Source organism: Stigmatopora argus, chromosome 5 (genome assembly GCF_051989625.1).
Source record: "Stigmatopora argus isolate UIUO_Sarg chromosome 5, RoL_Sarg_1.0, whole genome shotgun sequence".
Classification (NCBI taxonomy): Eukaryota; Metazoa; Chordata; class Actinopteri; order Syngnathiformes; family Syngnathidae; genus Stigmatopora; species Stigmatopora argus.
Window position 1 is genome coordinate 1313311 of NC_135391.1, and position 17985 is coordinate 1331295.

A 17985-nucleotide genomic window follows, 5' to 3' on the forward strand; every position below is an offset into this window, starting at 1 on the left:
TGGAATATTCTATATGTGTTGTAAGCATTTTTCAATAAGTAGTAAAGCTATAAATCAAGGCATGAACCATGGACACTTTTCCTCCACATCGTCTCCTCAAGGCCCCACAGCTCGAGGACACATTGTTTTCACACACGCTTTTCGGCAGAACACAACGGGACTGTTTTGACGGGACTCCAGCAGAAGATGGCGATAATCGAAAATACGGCTTTGCTTTGTTTACCTTGAAAGCATTCCTCACACTTGTTTTTCTAACCAGCGAGGGTGTTATTGTACTGATTACATAACCATGTTTTTCGAGTGTCGCGATTAAATACAATGATTCAGTTACTGCAATTCAGAATGCACTGGGGGCTAAGACGACGCCACATTGTATCTCCTTGCAAGTTCGCCGCAGAGTTTGTTGAAAGATGTTTTTCCTTTTTTAATTAAATATTACTAATAATGATTTAAAAGGTTTGAATCATTATTCCAACACGTGGAAACATTGAAATTTCTGACCTTGAGCGACGGATAAAAAAGCGGTCTTTCGGCGTCGGGAGGGCCCAAAACGTCGTCTTCTGGGCGGGTGGCGGCCACGGTTGAGGGCCACAAAAAAAAGAGAAAGGACTAAGACACGCTTTGGAATGTGTCTTTTCACGGCGGCAAGTTTGCCGAGGGTTAGCGTAGCGGTGGCGTTGTGTCGGCTAGTATACGTTGGGCGTCTTTTATTGGTACGTGCCAAAGGTCCACCGCCTCAATTTATGACGGCTCCAGAGGTTTTAAAGTCAACGCTGGCGCGGCCTCACCTTAGCCTGCACTGTGTGTGTACACGTGTGTGTGTGTACGTGTACACGTGTGTGTGTGTGTGTGTGTGTGTGTGTGTGTACGTGTGTGTGTGTGTCACTAAGACAACATTTAGTCCTTAAAACCGCTTCCATTCCATTGTTTTCAGTCCACAACTATGTATTGGTTTTTTTCATTTTCTGAACCACGAGGGTCGCGGGGGGTGCTGGAGCCCATCCCAGCTAACTGCCGGCCCACCCCGAATCGGTGCCCAGCCAATCCCAGCACACGAAGAGACAAATGACAACCACTCAAGCTCATATTTGTAACTAGGGCTGATTTAGACTGTTAGCTAGTTAGCCTAGCATGCATGTTTTGGGGATGTGGGAGGAAACCGGATTAGCCGGAGAAAAGCCACGCAAGCCTGGGGAGAACACGTAAAGCCCATACAGGGAGGACTGACCCTAGAATCGAACCCTCGACTTCAGAACCACGAGGCCGAAGTGCTAACCGCTCGACCACTAACTCGCACCACAGTTTTAATGCCCATTTTTGTACTCAACCTTGAGTTTGAAAGCCTTGCACTGGTTTAAAATCCCATTTCGGAACCCTAAATCTTAAGGTTTTTGTTTCAGCGGAACCTGGGCGGACATGAGCTTTCTTCTCAACCCAGCAGCACCTGACGCCAAACCACCGATGACGATTTTAAGACGCCAAATCGGTGAAAATTGATCATTTTCGTCAGTTGGAATGAAAACCTGCACCCGCAAAAGTTTGCACACCCCTGTCTTAAATAGATAAGGTAAGAAAACAAGAAGATACACACTCAATAGAAACATGTTTTATTTTCACATTCGTGTATTTTGACATGTGCAGATAGTTTTAGTTTTGTTCATTATTCGGTCACAGTTTTTTTTTTAAATGCATTTGGGATTTATTGCACCAGAAAAAAAGTGAACAAAAATCAAAGCACATAATTGCACATTTTTACAAGTCAAAGTTCTTCCTTTAAATCCTCAAATTATTCACATAAAATGTTCAAAATGTGGTAAAAAAAAAAGTAGTTCTCAGCTTATGTACAGTTATGGCAGCCTTAATTTGGCCCCCAAAAAGCCATCATAAAAGACAAAAAAATGTTATAAACGGAACACGCACGCACAGATATGACACACATTAGCAAAAAAATATCACTAATTTTCAAAGTCTTCTTTGCAGAAACTCCTTCAGAACAAAACTCTTCAAAATGGCTGACCATCTTAGCACTCAGGTAGGAATAAATACACGGAATTATTGCACAAATACAAATACTGTACATAAGACAGTAAAGTGTCACTCCATCCAGTCTATAAAATGTGGCCATAACATTTTTTTCTTTCCTTCATTTCTGAACTGCTTATCCGCAGAGGGTGGCAGGGGGTGCTGGAGCCTATCCCAGCTAACTATAGGTACCAGGCATGGGGGGGGGGAAACACCCTGAATCGGTGGCCAGCCAATCACCGGGGACATGGAGATTAAAAAAAAAATAGCCAATCATAGCTAGGGACAATTTAGCCTAAAAATTAGCCTAGCATGCATGTTTTTGGGGGATGTGGGAGGAAACCGGAGCACCCGGAGAAAACCCACGGCAGCCTGGGGGAGATTACACAAACTCCACACAGTGAGGACTCACCTGGGATCGAACCCACGACCCCAGAACTGCGAGCCCGTTGCGTTAAGAACTCGCGATAACATTTCTTTTGCACTAAAAGGTCTAAAACATTTTTCCATTTGGACAAAAATGTCAATTTAAATGTGTCCAACCTGAGAAATGGAACCCACAACCCATAAATATGTTTCCTGTTATCTTACAGATCTTCGTGAATGAAACGTTGGCGTTTTCTCAGCCAGGATTGCAGCTCGGGAAAGTTGGTCTCGGCCCAGCGGACGTTCCCGGCGATGTTGTCGTAAGCCTGCTGGATGCACCTCATGTCGCCGCCCATCTCGTCCGTCAGAGGGTTGAAGAATTTCCACACCTGAGCGCGTGGATTAACAAAAAAAAAGGTATTTTAGCAAAGCGCCGAAGTAGAAGCGAAAGATCAAGTGTGATTGTCGTAAGGCAAGTGTACTTGTCGTAAGGGGAATTGTTCGGGTGAGCAATGAAGCGCAATTGCACTCACCGAAGTCAGCATGGTCTTGGTGGAAAAGGGATTGGTCACACCCGTCACCATGTGAGCGATGGCCGACGAGCCGATTTCGAACCTGCCACAATTTTTTTTTTAAAAGAGTTATCAAATGGTATAGAAGCTTATTGCATTTACCTTAAAAATACATTTTAAAAAAGCCATGGCCGTTTTTCAAATTAATTAATTTGGGGTCTTGTTTTTTGGGATATTTTTTTTCCTCTTTTTCAAATTAATTAATTTTTGGGGGATTATTTTTTGAATTGATTTAATTAATTTTTTGGGGTTGTTTTTTTAATGTATTTTTTCTCCTTTGTTTTTCAAATTAATTTATGTTCATGGGTTGTTTTATGAATTAAATTGTTTTCTTTATTTTTCCAATTAATTTGGGACTTGTTTTTTTTGAATGAATTATTTTTTCAAAATTCCCTTTTTCAAATTAATTACTTTTGGGGGGGGGGATTTTGAATTGTTTTTTTATCCTCTTCATTTTTCAAATTAATTATTTTTCAAAACTAATTTATTGTCAGGGCTTGTCTTTTGATTTAATTGTTTTTTTTAATTGTTTAATTGTTTCAACTGTTTTTCAAATTAATTATTTTTGGGGGGTTGTTTTCTTAATATTTTTTCTTCTTCTTAGTTTTTTAAATTAATTGCTTTTTGGGCTTGTTTTTTGAATTTTTTTTTTCTTCATGAGCCTGTCCACCAGCGTAAAAAAAATGACCGGTCCATGTGTCTAATTTGACGTCATGGCCAACGAGATGCACCGGCGGGAACTTGCGACTCCCACATGGCGTGATGACGGCGTCTAGATTTGTGAACCCAGATAATGTCCCGTATCAGTACAGCTTCAAAAAAAAAAAAAAGTGACGGCAGGCGCGAAGAAGCGGACCTGACCTGATTTCAGTCCACGCCGCAATCTAGCCTCGGCTATCGTCCAACCGAAAATGATAACGCCGATTACCTAATAGACTCTCAGACGTTAGCAATCAGACAGGCACCGGCAATAGTAGTCCACATAGTCCATACTTGGGTTGCGCCATTAAAAAAAAGACTTACTTGTGGATCAGCGTGGCCCAATTGGCTCGGAGGAAGTCCCACGCTAGGCGCTGGCCTTTCGGGTTCCTGCTGACGGACACCAGGACGTCGGGGAAGTCTTGGGTTTTGATCACCTCGCCCCGAAGACTCTCCTGTAGAATCCTGAAAGGGAAGGGAAGGAACATTTTGTTATGGGGGGTTAAAAATGTGTAAAAAAAAGTGTTTTCTTGGTTTTAGAGCTGTAAACCGTGACCGGACGATTCGCCGATGGACGTTTGGCCGATGGACGTTTGGCCGACGGACAGTTCGCGGAACGGACGTTTCGCTGAAGCGCTCGCCCCGCCCTCGGATCGTGTGTGTACAAGTTTTTCAACCTCGGCCCGCGGGCCATATACGGCCCGTTACAGATAACATTCATTTAGGAATAACAAGGGTATGTACTGTCCCCCGCTGGACATATTTCTAAATACAAGTACGTACTACAATGTGCTGCCAATTTTGTATATTTTTTTTATTTTATCCTTGCGTTTAAAGTAGTAGCCATTTGGACACGCAATGTAATTGATCAAAGCTGGGGATTGATGTCTGACACTGAGAAAAAACAACACCTTGTTATTCCTAGATGAATGTTATTTTGAATTTGTCTACTCGTTATGTCCGACCTCTAAACGTTTGAGGCGTACAATTGGACACCCGTGTGCGACATGTAGTGTGTGAGGTCACCACTTACATTTTAAGCTTTTGGCGGAGCGGGCTGATGGTCAAGGCCACTTGGATGCGATGCTTCACAGACATTTGCAACGATTGGCGGTAGTGCTCGAAGAGGAAGTCCCACCCTTCCGCCGTCTGAGCCCCGACGGCGTACACGGCCAACGTGGTGTCCACGGGGAGACTGCGAGAGAGACGGAAGGACGCCGTCCGTCACTCCGCCGCGCCGTGGAGACGGAATGCGAGGCCGACCCACCGACCCACCGACCGACCGACCGACCTGGTTTTGCCGCCGGAGTCCTTCCACACGTTGAAGAGCTGGCGGGCTTTGCTGACGCACGGCGTGTAGTTTCTGACGCAGGCGAACATGAGCAGGTAGCTACGCAAGGTTCGCTCGGGGGTGGAGCCTGAGTCGTCCCATCTCTGACTGTCAATTAAATCTTTGAACAGGTCCAGCATGAAAACCTGGGGGGAAAAAAAGGCACCGTTCATTCACAGTTGAGAAGGATGGGTCGCCGGATGACAGCGCTTGGTTCAACTTCAGGTGGAACCAGTTTGTCGCGATGCCAACGCCTTGCGAACAAGCTAACTTGAGATGTCTTAGACGGAAATAGTACTTAGGAGCAATAAAAACGTTTAGTCATACCTCAACTAATGACAATAATTGGTTCCAGAACTTGAAAATTTCGTAAGTAGAGGTGTACTTTATATGTAAATTCTGTCATTGGTTTCACAGTCCTCAAACAACTACCAACTAAACCCTTTAAAATGGGTCAAAGTATCCCGATTTTGTATGAAAGATGTTAGAAAACACACAAAAATGAGAGATTATAATTATAAGGAAATGATTGATTGTCTTAAAATAAATAAAGCATATGAAATCGAAATCGTGCCTGCACCGCTGAAATAGTTCCCTGCGTGGACGTTATTATGGGAGGCGTAATACACATATTTATCCGCTAGATTGGCGACAAGAGTCCACTCTACCAGGACCGAAAGCTGTCCACTTTGTACTACATTTTAGATGTTTACGTGTGCCCCTATGTGTGTGTGAAAATATGTGCCGAGTTGCATTTGTATGGTTTTTAACCGCTTAATAAGGGGAATTAAAATAATTAATAAGGGGAGCATTTTGCTAAAGTGGACAGGTAAGAGAGAATCTTGAAACATGGATAGTGGTTGTTGTGAGACAGCCAATGAGAGCCCAGTAGAGGGTAGCGAGCTTCTAAAGTGAGAATCAATGCATCCGCGACAATATTTTCAAAATAAAATAACGGATAAGGAAGAAATGCATTTACTTTTTGGGGAATTTTGTAACTTGGATCTTTTTCGTATTACATCTCACTCATTTGCATATAAAAAAATTGGGTAATCTGGAAATTTCATACCTAAAAACATACTTTGAAAAATTTATGTGAGAGGGAAATATTAATTTACTCATTTTATGAACTGCTTATCCTCACAAGGATCGTGGGGTGTTGGAGCCAATCCCAGCTAACTACAAACACCTGGGGGGGACACCTTGAATCCAAACAACACATCAATCATAACAAAAGGCAACTTAGCATACAATTAGCTTAGCGTGCATGTTTTTTGTTTTCTAGCTTTTTTCCCAGGCGTATTTTCTGTGGTTTTAATGATAATGGCCGGACATGACCATTTAATTTATCGCTTCCTGAATCACCGCCAGCATCGAAACTTGTAGACGTGTCAAATCCGTACGTCACGTCAAACCCGTCTGACGGCATTTTGACTCAAGAATCTCCAGTGACTTAATAACCGCTAATTTGTTCGGTCCCATGAACACGTACATCCGTCTGTCTCCAAACCACGCAAACAATTCCTACCCGAGTGAATGTTTTTTTAAAAAGGTCTTTGCTCACCTTCATGCTTTCCTCCAGAAGAAAAATCTCCCTGCGTTCGATCATTTTGTAGATGGGGATGAGCTCGGCCAAGGCTTGGGTCACGGCCATGATGTCCTTTTCTTTGGACAGATAGGTGGACAGATCCAAAGCTGTTTGCAGGCTCACCTTCTCGATGCTGCGAAAAGACCAAAAAACGACAACGATAATGTCGCGTTTAGGATGAACAGTGTTCGTGACCAACGTACCCTTCTAATTTTTCATATGTGTGGAGATACACACCGAGGACCACCGTGAGCAACATCCCAAGTTACGGCTACGCGCCATTTTCACACCGGCCATCAGCAGGCGCATTTCTACTACCCATAAATCAGTGTTTCCCAACCACTGTGCCGTGAGCAATGGTCAGGTGTGCCGCGGGAAATTGAAAAAGTCATACAATGAAATACAGACGCTCCCCTACTTACGAACGCAATTGGTTCCGAGCGATTGTTCATAAGTTGAATTTGTTTGTAAGTTGATTCAGTGCTATATTTTGTATTATAATTTATGTTTAAGGCTGATATAAGTATATTGAAGGTTTATATAAGTGCATTATTGAGGTAATGAAAATGATAAATATAACTTCCAATCACTTCATTTCAGAAGTCACTGTGGTCCAGTGGCAAAGACAATGGGTCAGAACTTCAGGTGGACTCAAGTTCAAATCAGGAATGAGTTCAATTCCACTCTTTGCAATTCTCAAATTGTTTATTGAGGTAATGAAAATGATAGATATAACTTCCAATCACTTCATTTCAGAAGTCACTGTGGTCCAGTGGCAAAGACAATGGGTCAGAACTTCAGGTGGACTCAAGTTCAAATCAGGAATGAGTTCAATTCCACTCTTTGCAATTCTCAAATTGTTTATTGGGGTAATGAAAAGGATAAGTATAACTTCCAATCACATCATTTCAGAAGTCACTGTGGTCCAGTGGTAAAGACAATGGGTCAGAACTTCAGGTGGACTCAAGTTCAAATCAGGAGTGAGTTCAATTCCACTCTTTGCAATTCTCAAATTGTTTATTGGGGTAATGAAAAGGATAAGTATAACTTCCAATCACATCATTTCAGAAGTCACTGTGGTCCAGTGGTAAAGACAATGGGTCAGAACTTCAGGTCGACTCAAGTTAAAATCAGGAGTGAGTTCAATTCCACTCTTTGCAATTCTCAAATTGTTTATTGGGGTAATGAAAAGGATAAGTATAACTTCCAATCACATCATTTCAGAAGACACTGTGGTCCAGTGGCAAGAACAATGGGTTGAAATTGAAGTTGGACACAAGTTCAAATCTGGAGTGAGTTCAAGTCCACTCTTTGCAAATCTCAAATTGTTTATTGAGGTGATGAAAATGATAAATATAACTTCCAATCATCTCATTTCAGAAGTCACTGTGGTCCAGTGGCAAAGACAATGGGTCAGACAGACCTCAAGTTAGTGGATTTGACTGCCATGTGGGAGTCTGGAATTTTTTTCAATGCATAAAGTGCCGCAGCGCAAAAAAGCTTGGGAAACACTGCCATAAATGATGTTGTCATCATCAAATGTAAGAATTAATATCATCAATAAAAACATCTTAATAAATGTCACTATCATATGCACAAATCTGACTTAAATTTTACCTTATTTTTATCTCTGCCCTTGTCAACTGAGGCAGTCTAGCTTCCATTTAGTCCATATTTTTCCAACATAAAACTCGCTAACAACTTTAGCATCGCTGCCCGTTTCACAGAGTATTACCTTTCTCGCCCTGGAGATTTTTTCGACGCAAAAAGTGTGCCGCAGCTCCAAAAAAGGTTGGGAAACACTGGACTATCATGGCTGCCACGTCACGTAAGCTAGCAGGTCTATAACAATTAGCTGGACATTGAAATTCGCTCACCTGACCAGTCGGAAGACATCGTGAATGAGGCTAGCGCGGTCCTTGTTGCTAAGCGCCGTGTGGTTTTTCTGCAGCAGTTTAATCATGGACTTCCAGCCGTCTTTGCCGTAGTCCACGATGTAGTAGCCGCTCATGTCCACGTTGAACTTGATCCAGTCCACTTGGTTCGGAATCCGCAGGAGATCTGTGGATAAAGACGTCGATACGCAAGACAAAAAACATTTTGACAGATATATTTTGCCAAAATGAGGTCACAGTTCTGCAGTACTGGGTTTGATCCCAAGACGGTTCTACCCCCGGGTTTGCGTGGGTTTTATCCAGGTACTCCGGTTTCATCCCACATACTCAAAACATTTATGCTAGGCTAATTGAAGGCTAAACTGCCCCTAACTGTTAGGTGGTTTGTCTCCTTGTGCCCTGCGATTGGCTAGCCAACGATTCGGGGTGTCCCCTCAGAAGTCAGCTGGTATAAGCTCCAGCACCCCCGCGACTTTTGTGAGGGTAAGTGGTTCAGAAAATGAATGAATGAGATCATACTTTTGATTGTCCGTTGTCATTGTCGCTATCTGTAGAGACCTGTGTCTGCAACTGCGCGATTTGGCTAGCAAATAGCGCTAATTTGTGGGTTTCCGCCCCGCCCCCAAAAAAGATCTCCCGCTTACCCACTGCTGACTTCATCAGGAAGTGGTGCGTTGTGTTCGACGCGCTGGTCTTGTAGGTCAGCGGAATCTTCCAAATTTGGCTTTAAATGCACCAAAACACAAATGAGGGAAAAAAAATATCAATCTGTTATCCGGGTTTTTTATGGGTTCAAAAATGGGTTCTGTACAAGTTATGGATGTCCCGATCACATCATTCTGATCCTATTTCACAGTTACGTACGTACGTTCATACGTAAAAATATAACCTAAAATATTTTTAACCAATTACGATCCTCTTAAAACGACAAAACCGGGCCCGATTCGGGGACATCCCTAGTATACATGTGTGCCATTTTAATGAACGCTGGCTACAATTTTATTTTATTTTACACTTCCTGTGTGTGGCTCCAGTTTTTTTTACCTAGGTCTACAATGTCTTCTGTGTCTGTCAAAGAAAATTCCCGAATACAGGATGAAAGAAAGTTCTAATCTAATCCTAAATCTAATCTGAATCTAGTCTGAATCTAAAATAATCTGTATCTAAAATAATCTGTATCTAAAATAATCTGTATCTAATCTAAATGTAATCTATTTCTAATCTAAATATAATCTTAATCTAATATAAATCTAACCCAAATCTAACCCAAATCCAACCCAAATCCAACCCAACTCCAATCTAACTCCAATCTAACTCCAATCTAACTCCAATCTAACTCCAATCTAACTCCAATCTAACTCCAATCTAAATCCAATCTAACTCCAATCTAACTCCAATCTAACTCCAATCTAACTCCAATCTAACTCCAATCTAAATCCAATCTAAATCCAATCTAAATCCAATCTAATCTAAATCTATTTCCATTTGCAGCCAAATACAGGGCTACCGTGACTTTTAGCTAACGTTCCGCATTTGAGCATGATTGGTGGAGAAGAACGTTTACTTTTCCGGAATCTTTACGGCGGTGATGGCTGCATCGTCGGCGGCGGCGGGCTCCTTTTCGATCTTCAAATATCGTTGCTGGGAGAGCAGGATTTTGCGATTTTTGAAGTCGATGTTGACCAGCGGGAAGCCCTTCTGCAGCGTCCACGTGTCCATGATGCTCTTGATGTCAAACTTGTTCCCTTCGTATCTCTTTGGCCAAAAAGACGACAAATCAATGACAAGCCATTCACCATTTTTTTGGGAAGCGGGAAAACTTACGCCTTCTCCGGATTGGATGCCGTGTTTCCAGCAGAATTCTCTTTGTTTGGGAGAAGGGTCGTGCAATTCATTGGAGTCGCAAATCTGTTTGGGGAAAGAAAGTCAATCAGAAGGACCCAAACGGAACCACAGACTCAAATAGATTTACATTGTATTTCCCAATTTTCCCCTTTTTCAAATTAATGAATGCAATTTTTTGAATCAAACTTTTTCTTTCTGTGTTTTTAGTTGAAAAAGTATTTGGTAAAATCTAATCTAAAAATACATTTTTAGTAATAATATTTTCTGTATTCCACTTTAATATTCAACATAATTATACTAATATATTTTGTTTCCATTTGAAATGAAAAACAAAAGACGTTTTCCCTCACTACGAAAAAAAAGCTAAAATAAACGTTATTTTAGATCTATTAAAAAAATGAATACTTAGGGCTTTTGATCCATTTCTTTTAATAATTAAAAAAAATAAAAATATTATATCTAAAATGGTCCACCCCACATGAAATCGAGTTGACATTAATGCGACCCGTGATAAAAATATTTTCTGTTTTCCACTTTAATATTCAACATAAAAATATATTTAGTTTCCATTTGAAATGAAAAACAAAGTATTTGTCGAGTTGACATTAATGCGACCCGTGATAAAAATATTTTCTGTTTTCCACTTTAATATTCAACATAAAAATATATTTAGTTTCCATTTGAAATGAAAAACAAATTAACAAATTAAAAGAAGTTTTCCCTAAAAAAAAGCTAAAATAAACGTTGTTTTAGATCTATTAAAAAAATGAATATTTAGGGCTTTTGATCCATTTCTTTTAATAATTAAAAAAAACGAAATATTATATCTAAAATGAATGAAATCGAGTTTGACACCCTTGGTGTAGAGCCTATTGAAAACCCGATCTTTTTTTTTTACCCGATTCCAATCGGGGCCAATTTCCACCGCGCGCTACTTTTAGCGGAAACTCGTGAAAAAAATTAAAAACACGATTCATACTCATGAAGTATATTTCATCACTCACATTGGTCAGACTCTCCCACAGATGACTATTAGCCGTGTTTCGGTAGCTGTAGCGCTTCAAATAGCGGATGATGCCGACCTCGAAGGCCTCGGCCGTCAGGAAGTCTTTCAGCATATTCAGAACACACGCCCCCTTCAAAATAAGAAAACTGCATGAAAATCGGACACGGAGGGCGTTTATTAATAGCGCAAACCTTGTCGTAGGACACTTCGTCAAACATTTCCTGGATCTCGGTGGGGTTTTCCACAGGGGTGGAGATGGGGTGGGAAGAAAGGAAGCTGTCCATCTCCATGGCGTGGTAACACTTGCCCAGGAACAAGTCATTCTGGGAGCAAAATGGCCGACGTTTACCGAAGTCGACGGCGGGAAAACGTTAGCGCCAGATCGCTTACCGCTTCAAGCTCCGGATACGTCATGTCCAAGGCGATGAATTCCATGAACTTTGCGAAGCCTTCGTTGAGCCACAGGTCGTTCCACCACTCCATCGTCACCAAGTTCCCGAACCACTTCAATGCAAAGAAGAAAGCGGTCCATAATTAAAAAATTCCACGCCGCTAGCGTGCGACAAGTAAATTCGAGTCATTGGACGAGGAAAAAGTTCAGGTTGAATCGAGCTGCTTCGATGGTGCCATTAGTGGTATACCTCGACATACAAGTGCCCTGACATACGAGCAATTTGAGATACGAGTAACATTTTGGGAAAATATTTATCTTGAGATACGAGTCAAATTTTGATATACGAGTATAAGAACATCATGGCCACTGTCTCTCTGGCTGTAACTCCATCGTGTAATGTCTCTACGAGCACTGGGCGGAGCCTTGCATTTTTTTCTGTGTTTTTCCCCCCGTTAGTCAGTGCAGAATGGTGGAGCTTGCTCGCTAATACGAGAGGAGTATACTACTTCTTGTTAGCAAGTGGTCGTGTGTTATCCTATCATGAGGACATTTGTGTGCATCATTTTGGGAATATTTTGAAGGGAAGACAAAAGCAAACAACCCTCGATAGGATGCATCTGAAAGTCAGGGTGGAGGCGGGGCAAATAGAGCCAACCCAGGAGAAGAAAGGTATCAAAATTTAAATTAGAATTAGAGCAAGGGTGTCAGACTCGGGTTGGTTCGCGGGCCGCTTTAACGTCAACTTGATTTTACGTGGGCCGGACCATTTTAGATATAATATTTAGATTTTTTTAAATAAATGGATTAAAAGAACTGGATTAAAAGCCCTGAATATTCCATCTTTTATAGATCTAAAACAATGTTTATTTTAACTTTTTTTATATATATTTTTAGATTTTACAAAATGATTTTTGAACTAAAAACACAGAAAAAAATGATTAAAAAAATGACAATTGTTGATTTAAAAGGGGGAAAATCAGGAAATTTAATATACATCTATACTCTTCATTTGAATTTGATCCTAAAACAGAAAGTCGGCACTCATGATTTACTTTCCCGGGCCGCACAAAATGAGACGGCGGGCCAGATTTGGCCCCTGGGCCGCCACTTTGACACATATGAATTAGACTGTAAAGTTAGATTAATGTATTGTTGAGTGTGTCTGCATCGAAGTTCATTTAAATTTGTTTATGTTACGAGCGCATTGCCGTGCAAAAAAAAATCTCTCTTTCTCTACCCTCCGCGAAATCCGTCTAATTTTAGTACTATTGTACACATTTTAGTACTATTAAACCACCATCTTGTGAAATTATTCCACAATGATTCCAAAATATAATATTTTTGTTTTGTTTTTGGTCCTTCTTGCCTGGTGCGCAAGCTCGTGAGCGATGATCCTGGCGGTCTGCACTTTGTCGGCCATGGAGGATTTTTCCGGGTGGTAGAGAAGTGCTTCCTCTCGATAGGTGGTCAGGCCCCAGTTTTCCATGGCGCCGGCTTGGAAGTCGGGGATGGCGGCCAGGTCTGCGGGGGACACAATCAGGTAAAAAAATGGGGTTCTTCATTGTATTTTTGATATTAACTCATTGGCTGCCATTCACAGCGATGGACATCCAATCCAATTGGACTGGGATCAAATAATGAAAAGCACGCTCACCCTGTTTGGGGAGTGGGTAAGGAATACTGAAGTAGGTGTCGTAAAAATCCAGCAGCCTGACGGCGGCGTCCAACGCAAAGTCTGTCTGGTTGATTTTCTCCGCCACGGCGTAGATGGAAATCTGGAGGCCAACGTACACAAAATATATATATATATAAAAAATTGGTTATCAGAGATAGTTCTCATTTCAGTATTAGTCACATGAAAAAAAATATATATAGATATGGATAGATATGGATGGATATGGATGGATATAGATGGATAGATATGGATATATATATATATATATATATATATATGGATAGATATGTATATATGTATATATATATATATATATATATATATATATATGGATAGATATGGATGTATATATATATATATATGGATAGATATGGATATATATATATGGATAGATATGGATATATATATATATATATATATATATATATATATATATATATATATATATATATATATATAGATATAGATATAGATATGGATAGATATAGATATATATATATATATATATATATATATATATATATATATATATATATATAAATAAAATCAATTATCAGTTGTCAGAGATAGGTCTCGTTTCAGTATTAGTCGCACGCAGGTCCCGGCAAAACTATGAAAATAAGTGCACCTTATACTCCGGAAAATACGCCAATGAATATTAAATATGACCTACACGTCTTGACCACAAACTTTACGGCATGATGCCGGGCTCTAATTTGCCCACAACATTATTGTTGAAGATGGCCCGCAAAATAAGCTTGAATTCACCCTAATTTTCCTGTTGCAATTATCACTTCCAACTCTAGATGGAGCTCATCTAAATGCAAAACGATGTAGGCTGAATTCAAGCTTTTTTTTTTTAATGGGCCACGATATTTTCCTCATTCACCGGGGGCAAAAAAGGGGTCAGTTTGGACACCCCGAGTATAAACGACTGAGGATGAGAGCGTGACCCTCACCTTGACCCCGTGTTGGGTCATTTTGCTCACGGAGTGGAAGTCCGACACGATGAAAGCCACCAAGTATGTGCTCATCTTCACTGTGGTGGCAAAGTGGTCCTCGAAGACGTTTCCGGGTAAGTTCACGGTCTTTATCTGGAGAAGTAACGTGTAACTTAGGTTATATTATAGTCATATCTTGAGATACGAGCTTAATGCGTTCCGGGACCGAGCGCGTATGTCAAATCAACGTTTCCCATAGAAATGAACTAAATACAAATTCAGTTGTTCCCACCCTCTGAAAAAACGGTACTCAGACGTTTGGTCGACCGGACGTTTGGTCGACCGGACGTTTGGTAGAACGGACATTTGGTAGAACGGACATTTGGTAGAACGGACGTTTGGTAGAACGGACGTTTGGTAGAACGGACGTTTGGTAGAACGGACGTTTGGTTGACCGGACGTTTGGTAGAACGGACGTTCTGTTTTAGGATCAAATTAAAATGAAGAGTATAGATGTATATTAAATTTCCTGATTTTCCCCCTTTTAAATCAATCATTGTCATTTTTTAATCCATTTTTTCTGTATTTTTAGTTCAAAAATTATTTTGTAAAATCTAAAAATATATTTTAAAAAAAAGCTCAATTAGACATTGTTTTAGATCTATAAAAAACGGAATATTCAGGGCTTTTAATCCAGTTCTTTTAATCAATTTATTAAAAAAAATATCTAAATATTATATCTAAAATGGTCCGGCCCACGTGAAATCGAGTTGACGTTAAAGCGGCCCGCGAACCAACCCGAGTCTGACACCCTTGTATTACAGTAATGGTAAAAAGGGGGGTGACCATAGAAGAAGAGTGAGTACCTTGGGCATATTGGAAATGGCGACATGTCGTGACTCCCGTACGATGGCGATGGTAAAGTTGGCTTTGAAGCTCGGCTCGTCGAAACACGGGAAGGCGGCTCGGGCGAAGGTGGCTTCGAACTGGGTGGACGCCAGGATTCTAAAATTAAAATCACAAGGTTGCGTTATGGCGTTTCATCTTTGCATGTCAAGTCTAATTTATGCGCATATAAGCCGTACCCTCGATTGAGACATCTTTTTTTAGCGACAAATACGGCTTATACGCGAGAAAATACGGTAGGTCCAAATGAGACTCACCGGACTTCCCCGCCGCCGGTCCGGTAGCTGCTCTTGTAAAACCCGTGGTAGGTGTCCGAAAGGTTGGCGGAGAACTCCATGTGGATCTTGTAGTCCTCCCCTTTAGGGATGACCTTGTCGGACAGCAGGGCCAGCTGTTGGTAGACGGAGTTCTCCAAAACCTGAAGGGGCCGAACGCCCTGGGGCGTGGTGAGCTTCACGTTGGAGGTCTTCAGATCCTTGGCGTGCATCACGATGGCATCCACGTCTTCCAGGACGTCCACCAGGATGCGGACCACGCCGGTGAAGGTCAGGGTGGTCAGGTTGGGGTGAATGGTCAGGTCGTAGTGGGTGGGCACCACGGTTTGGGGGAGTCGCATCTCATGCCAGGGGAAGGGTTGAGTGCCGCTGATGATCCGCGAGTTCCAGTAGGGAAGCTGGGCCGCCCAGGCCGGGACCGCCGGGAAAACCAAGACCACCAGGGAAAGAAGAGCCACTAGCATGGCGACAGGAAACACCTGTTGGTGGGGAAATCCACAAGGACACATTAGCAACAATGTAAATCCATTTTTTTCAACCGCTTATCCTCACGAGGGTTGTGGGGGGTGCCGGAGCCTATCCCAGCTGATAGGTGGGAGACACCCTGAATCGGTGGCCAGCCAATCACAGGGCACGAGTAGACGAAGGACAACCAATCATAGCTAGGGTTAGGCAATTTAGCCTAAATTAGCCTAGCATGTTTTGGGGATGTGGGAGGAAACCGCAGTACCCACAAAAAACCCACCCAACATGCAAACTCCACGCAGTGAGGACCCACCTGGAATCGAACCCTCGACCCAGAACTGTGATGCCGAAGCGCAACAAAATTGTTTGAAATTATTTCAAAAATTGATCGTTGGCAGCCAAATATTGACAGGATAAATCATTTTTTACATCCGCCCGTGTCTACGCCATATTCAGACACTTATTTCAAATTGGCATATTATATCCTAAAACGCATTCTATTGAAATAATCAATAAAAGTCACCACAAAACAATCAAATATTTTTAATCCGGTTTTGTCTTTTATTTTTTCCTTACTGACAGGAATAAAAGACTTCCTTGTTCTTTTTTCTTGACTAGTTTCCTCCTCATTGATGTGAAATAATTAATACCTGCTTTATTTAATTAACTCAACTTGCCTAGTGAAAGAACTATTTCCTTAACAAAACGACGATTTACAACATTAAAATTAGCTTTTATTTGCACGGGTTTATGGAGTTGAATTGAATCGTTTTATTGTAATTTATAATTAGATTTAAAGCTTGACTACAAAGTGCACAAATGACAACAACAAACAAACAGACAAATTAATAATCAACAAATAATAACAATAAATAAATAACCAATAAATAAGTAGTCAACATGATACCAGTCCAAAATATAAACAATTCCGGAAATGCACAAACAACATTAACAACAACAAACAAACTGATAAATAATCACAACATAAGTAATAAATAAATAAGTAGGTAGTTAACATAAGTATATTAGTATCTTAGCCCCAAAACCTTGATTTAATATAACTTGTTAGCCACGCCTGGATATGGATTATTAAAGAATATTGACCAAAAAAAAGACTTTTTTAGTATTTACCGTACGGCACCGAAGCGTCGAGCATGCGGGCGACCGAATAAGCTGGAAGAGCAAGTGCCGACTGGGAGGGGAGATTCCCACCGGTTCTCCTCCCCAAAACAACCGCACAAAATGAGCCACTGGGTGGTGCTAATTCGACTTCCACGAAAGTGGCCGCCTCCGTCGGATACAAGGAAGAAACCTCCGGGAGTTAGCAATAGCATTATCGCTGAGTTAGCAGTAGCATTATCGCCTAGTTAGCACAAGCCGTGTCAAAACAATAACATTTAAATGGGCAAGTTTCAGCTCAACTATTGAGAACCACTTATTAAGTATTTCAATAAAAGCACGTTTCTCCAATGGAGGGGTGTCAGACTCAGTTTGGAACAGCCGAAACAGTTTTGGACCAAAAAGTTAACTTACTGGCGACGATTGACGTGCACTCCATTTTGACTGCGAGGGCCGAATGAACCGTAGCATAGATCCGCAGTGTTAATTAGATCGTGATCTGCGGTGATTTGTCTATGGGGGAGTTTCCGGCAATCACTTTAGACATGTTATAATCACTTTAGTAATTTTTGTTTTCTCAAAGTGACACTACTCAAAGTGAAATTCCTGTCTTTTTTGTATTTAGATTATCTTTGACAGCCACTTAATGAAGAATTTGGTTGGCAGACGTCCAACATCCAAAATTAGGGTTCTGCATTTAGTAACTTTACATCCTGCAGAAAAAAATATCTTCTATTGATCCATGCTGACATTTGCCTTGACAACTTGTGGTTTAGGGACCATGTAATTGTTTTTCATAATTATGACTCCACAAACCCAATGTATCATTTTGTGCAAATGTTTTAAGACGTATTTATACTATTTGCCACCAGAGGGCAGAAGACTTT

General features: G+C 41.1%; 1 protein-coding gene and 1 long non-coding RNA gene across 2 annotated transcripts; one reads left to right on the plus strand and one right to left on the minus strand.

The window, feature by feature from the left end:
* Positions 1-1591: 1591 nt before the first annotated feature.
* Positions 1592-17591, minus strand: erap1b (endoplasmic reticulum aminopeptidase 1b). The gene is made up of 19 exons (XM_077601269.1): positions 17513-17591; positions 15497-15993; positions 15200-15338; positions 14352-14486; positions 13372-13492; positions 13084-13238; positions 11714-11827; positions 11515-11646; positions 11322-11453; positions 10297-10380; positions 10037-10227; positions 9117-9196; positions 8455-8638; positions 6554-6710; positions 4951-5135; positions 4693-4854; positions 3984-4124; positions 2922-3003; positions 1592-2777 (listed from the first exon to the last, which is right to left on the minus strand). Exons 1-19 carry the CDS (start codon positions 17567-17569, stop codon positions 2610-2612), a joined length of 2916 nt encoding a protein of 971 aa, XP_077457395.1. The 5' UTR covers positions 17570-17591; the 3' UTR covers positions 1592-2609.
* Positions 1979-5321, plus strand: LOC144074707 (uncharacterized). Its single transcript, XR_013300363.1, has 4 exons — positions 1979-2032; positions 2616-2805; positions 4754-5045; positions 5121-5321. It is a non-coding gene; the product is annotated as an uncharacterized LOC144074707 (long non-coding RNA).
* Positions 17592-17985: the final 394 nt, after the last annotated feature.

Coding starts and splice junctions, on each gene's coding strand:
- erap1b (XM_077601269.1), bottom strand. CDS start 17,569: ATGCTACGGTTCATTCGGCCCTCGCAGTCAAAATGGAGTGCACGTCAA. Junction 15,339..15,496: donor ACCGGCGGCGGGGAAGTCCG/GTGAGTCTCATT, acceptor TTTTAATTTTAG/AATCCTGGCGTCCACCCAGT. Junction 2,778..2,921: donor CCAAGACCATGCTGACTTCG/GTGAGTGCAATT, acceptor CCACGCGCTCAG/GTGTGGAAATTCTTCAACCC.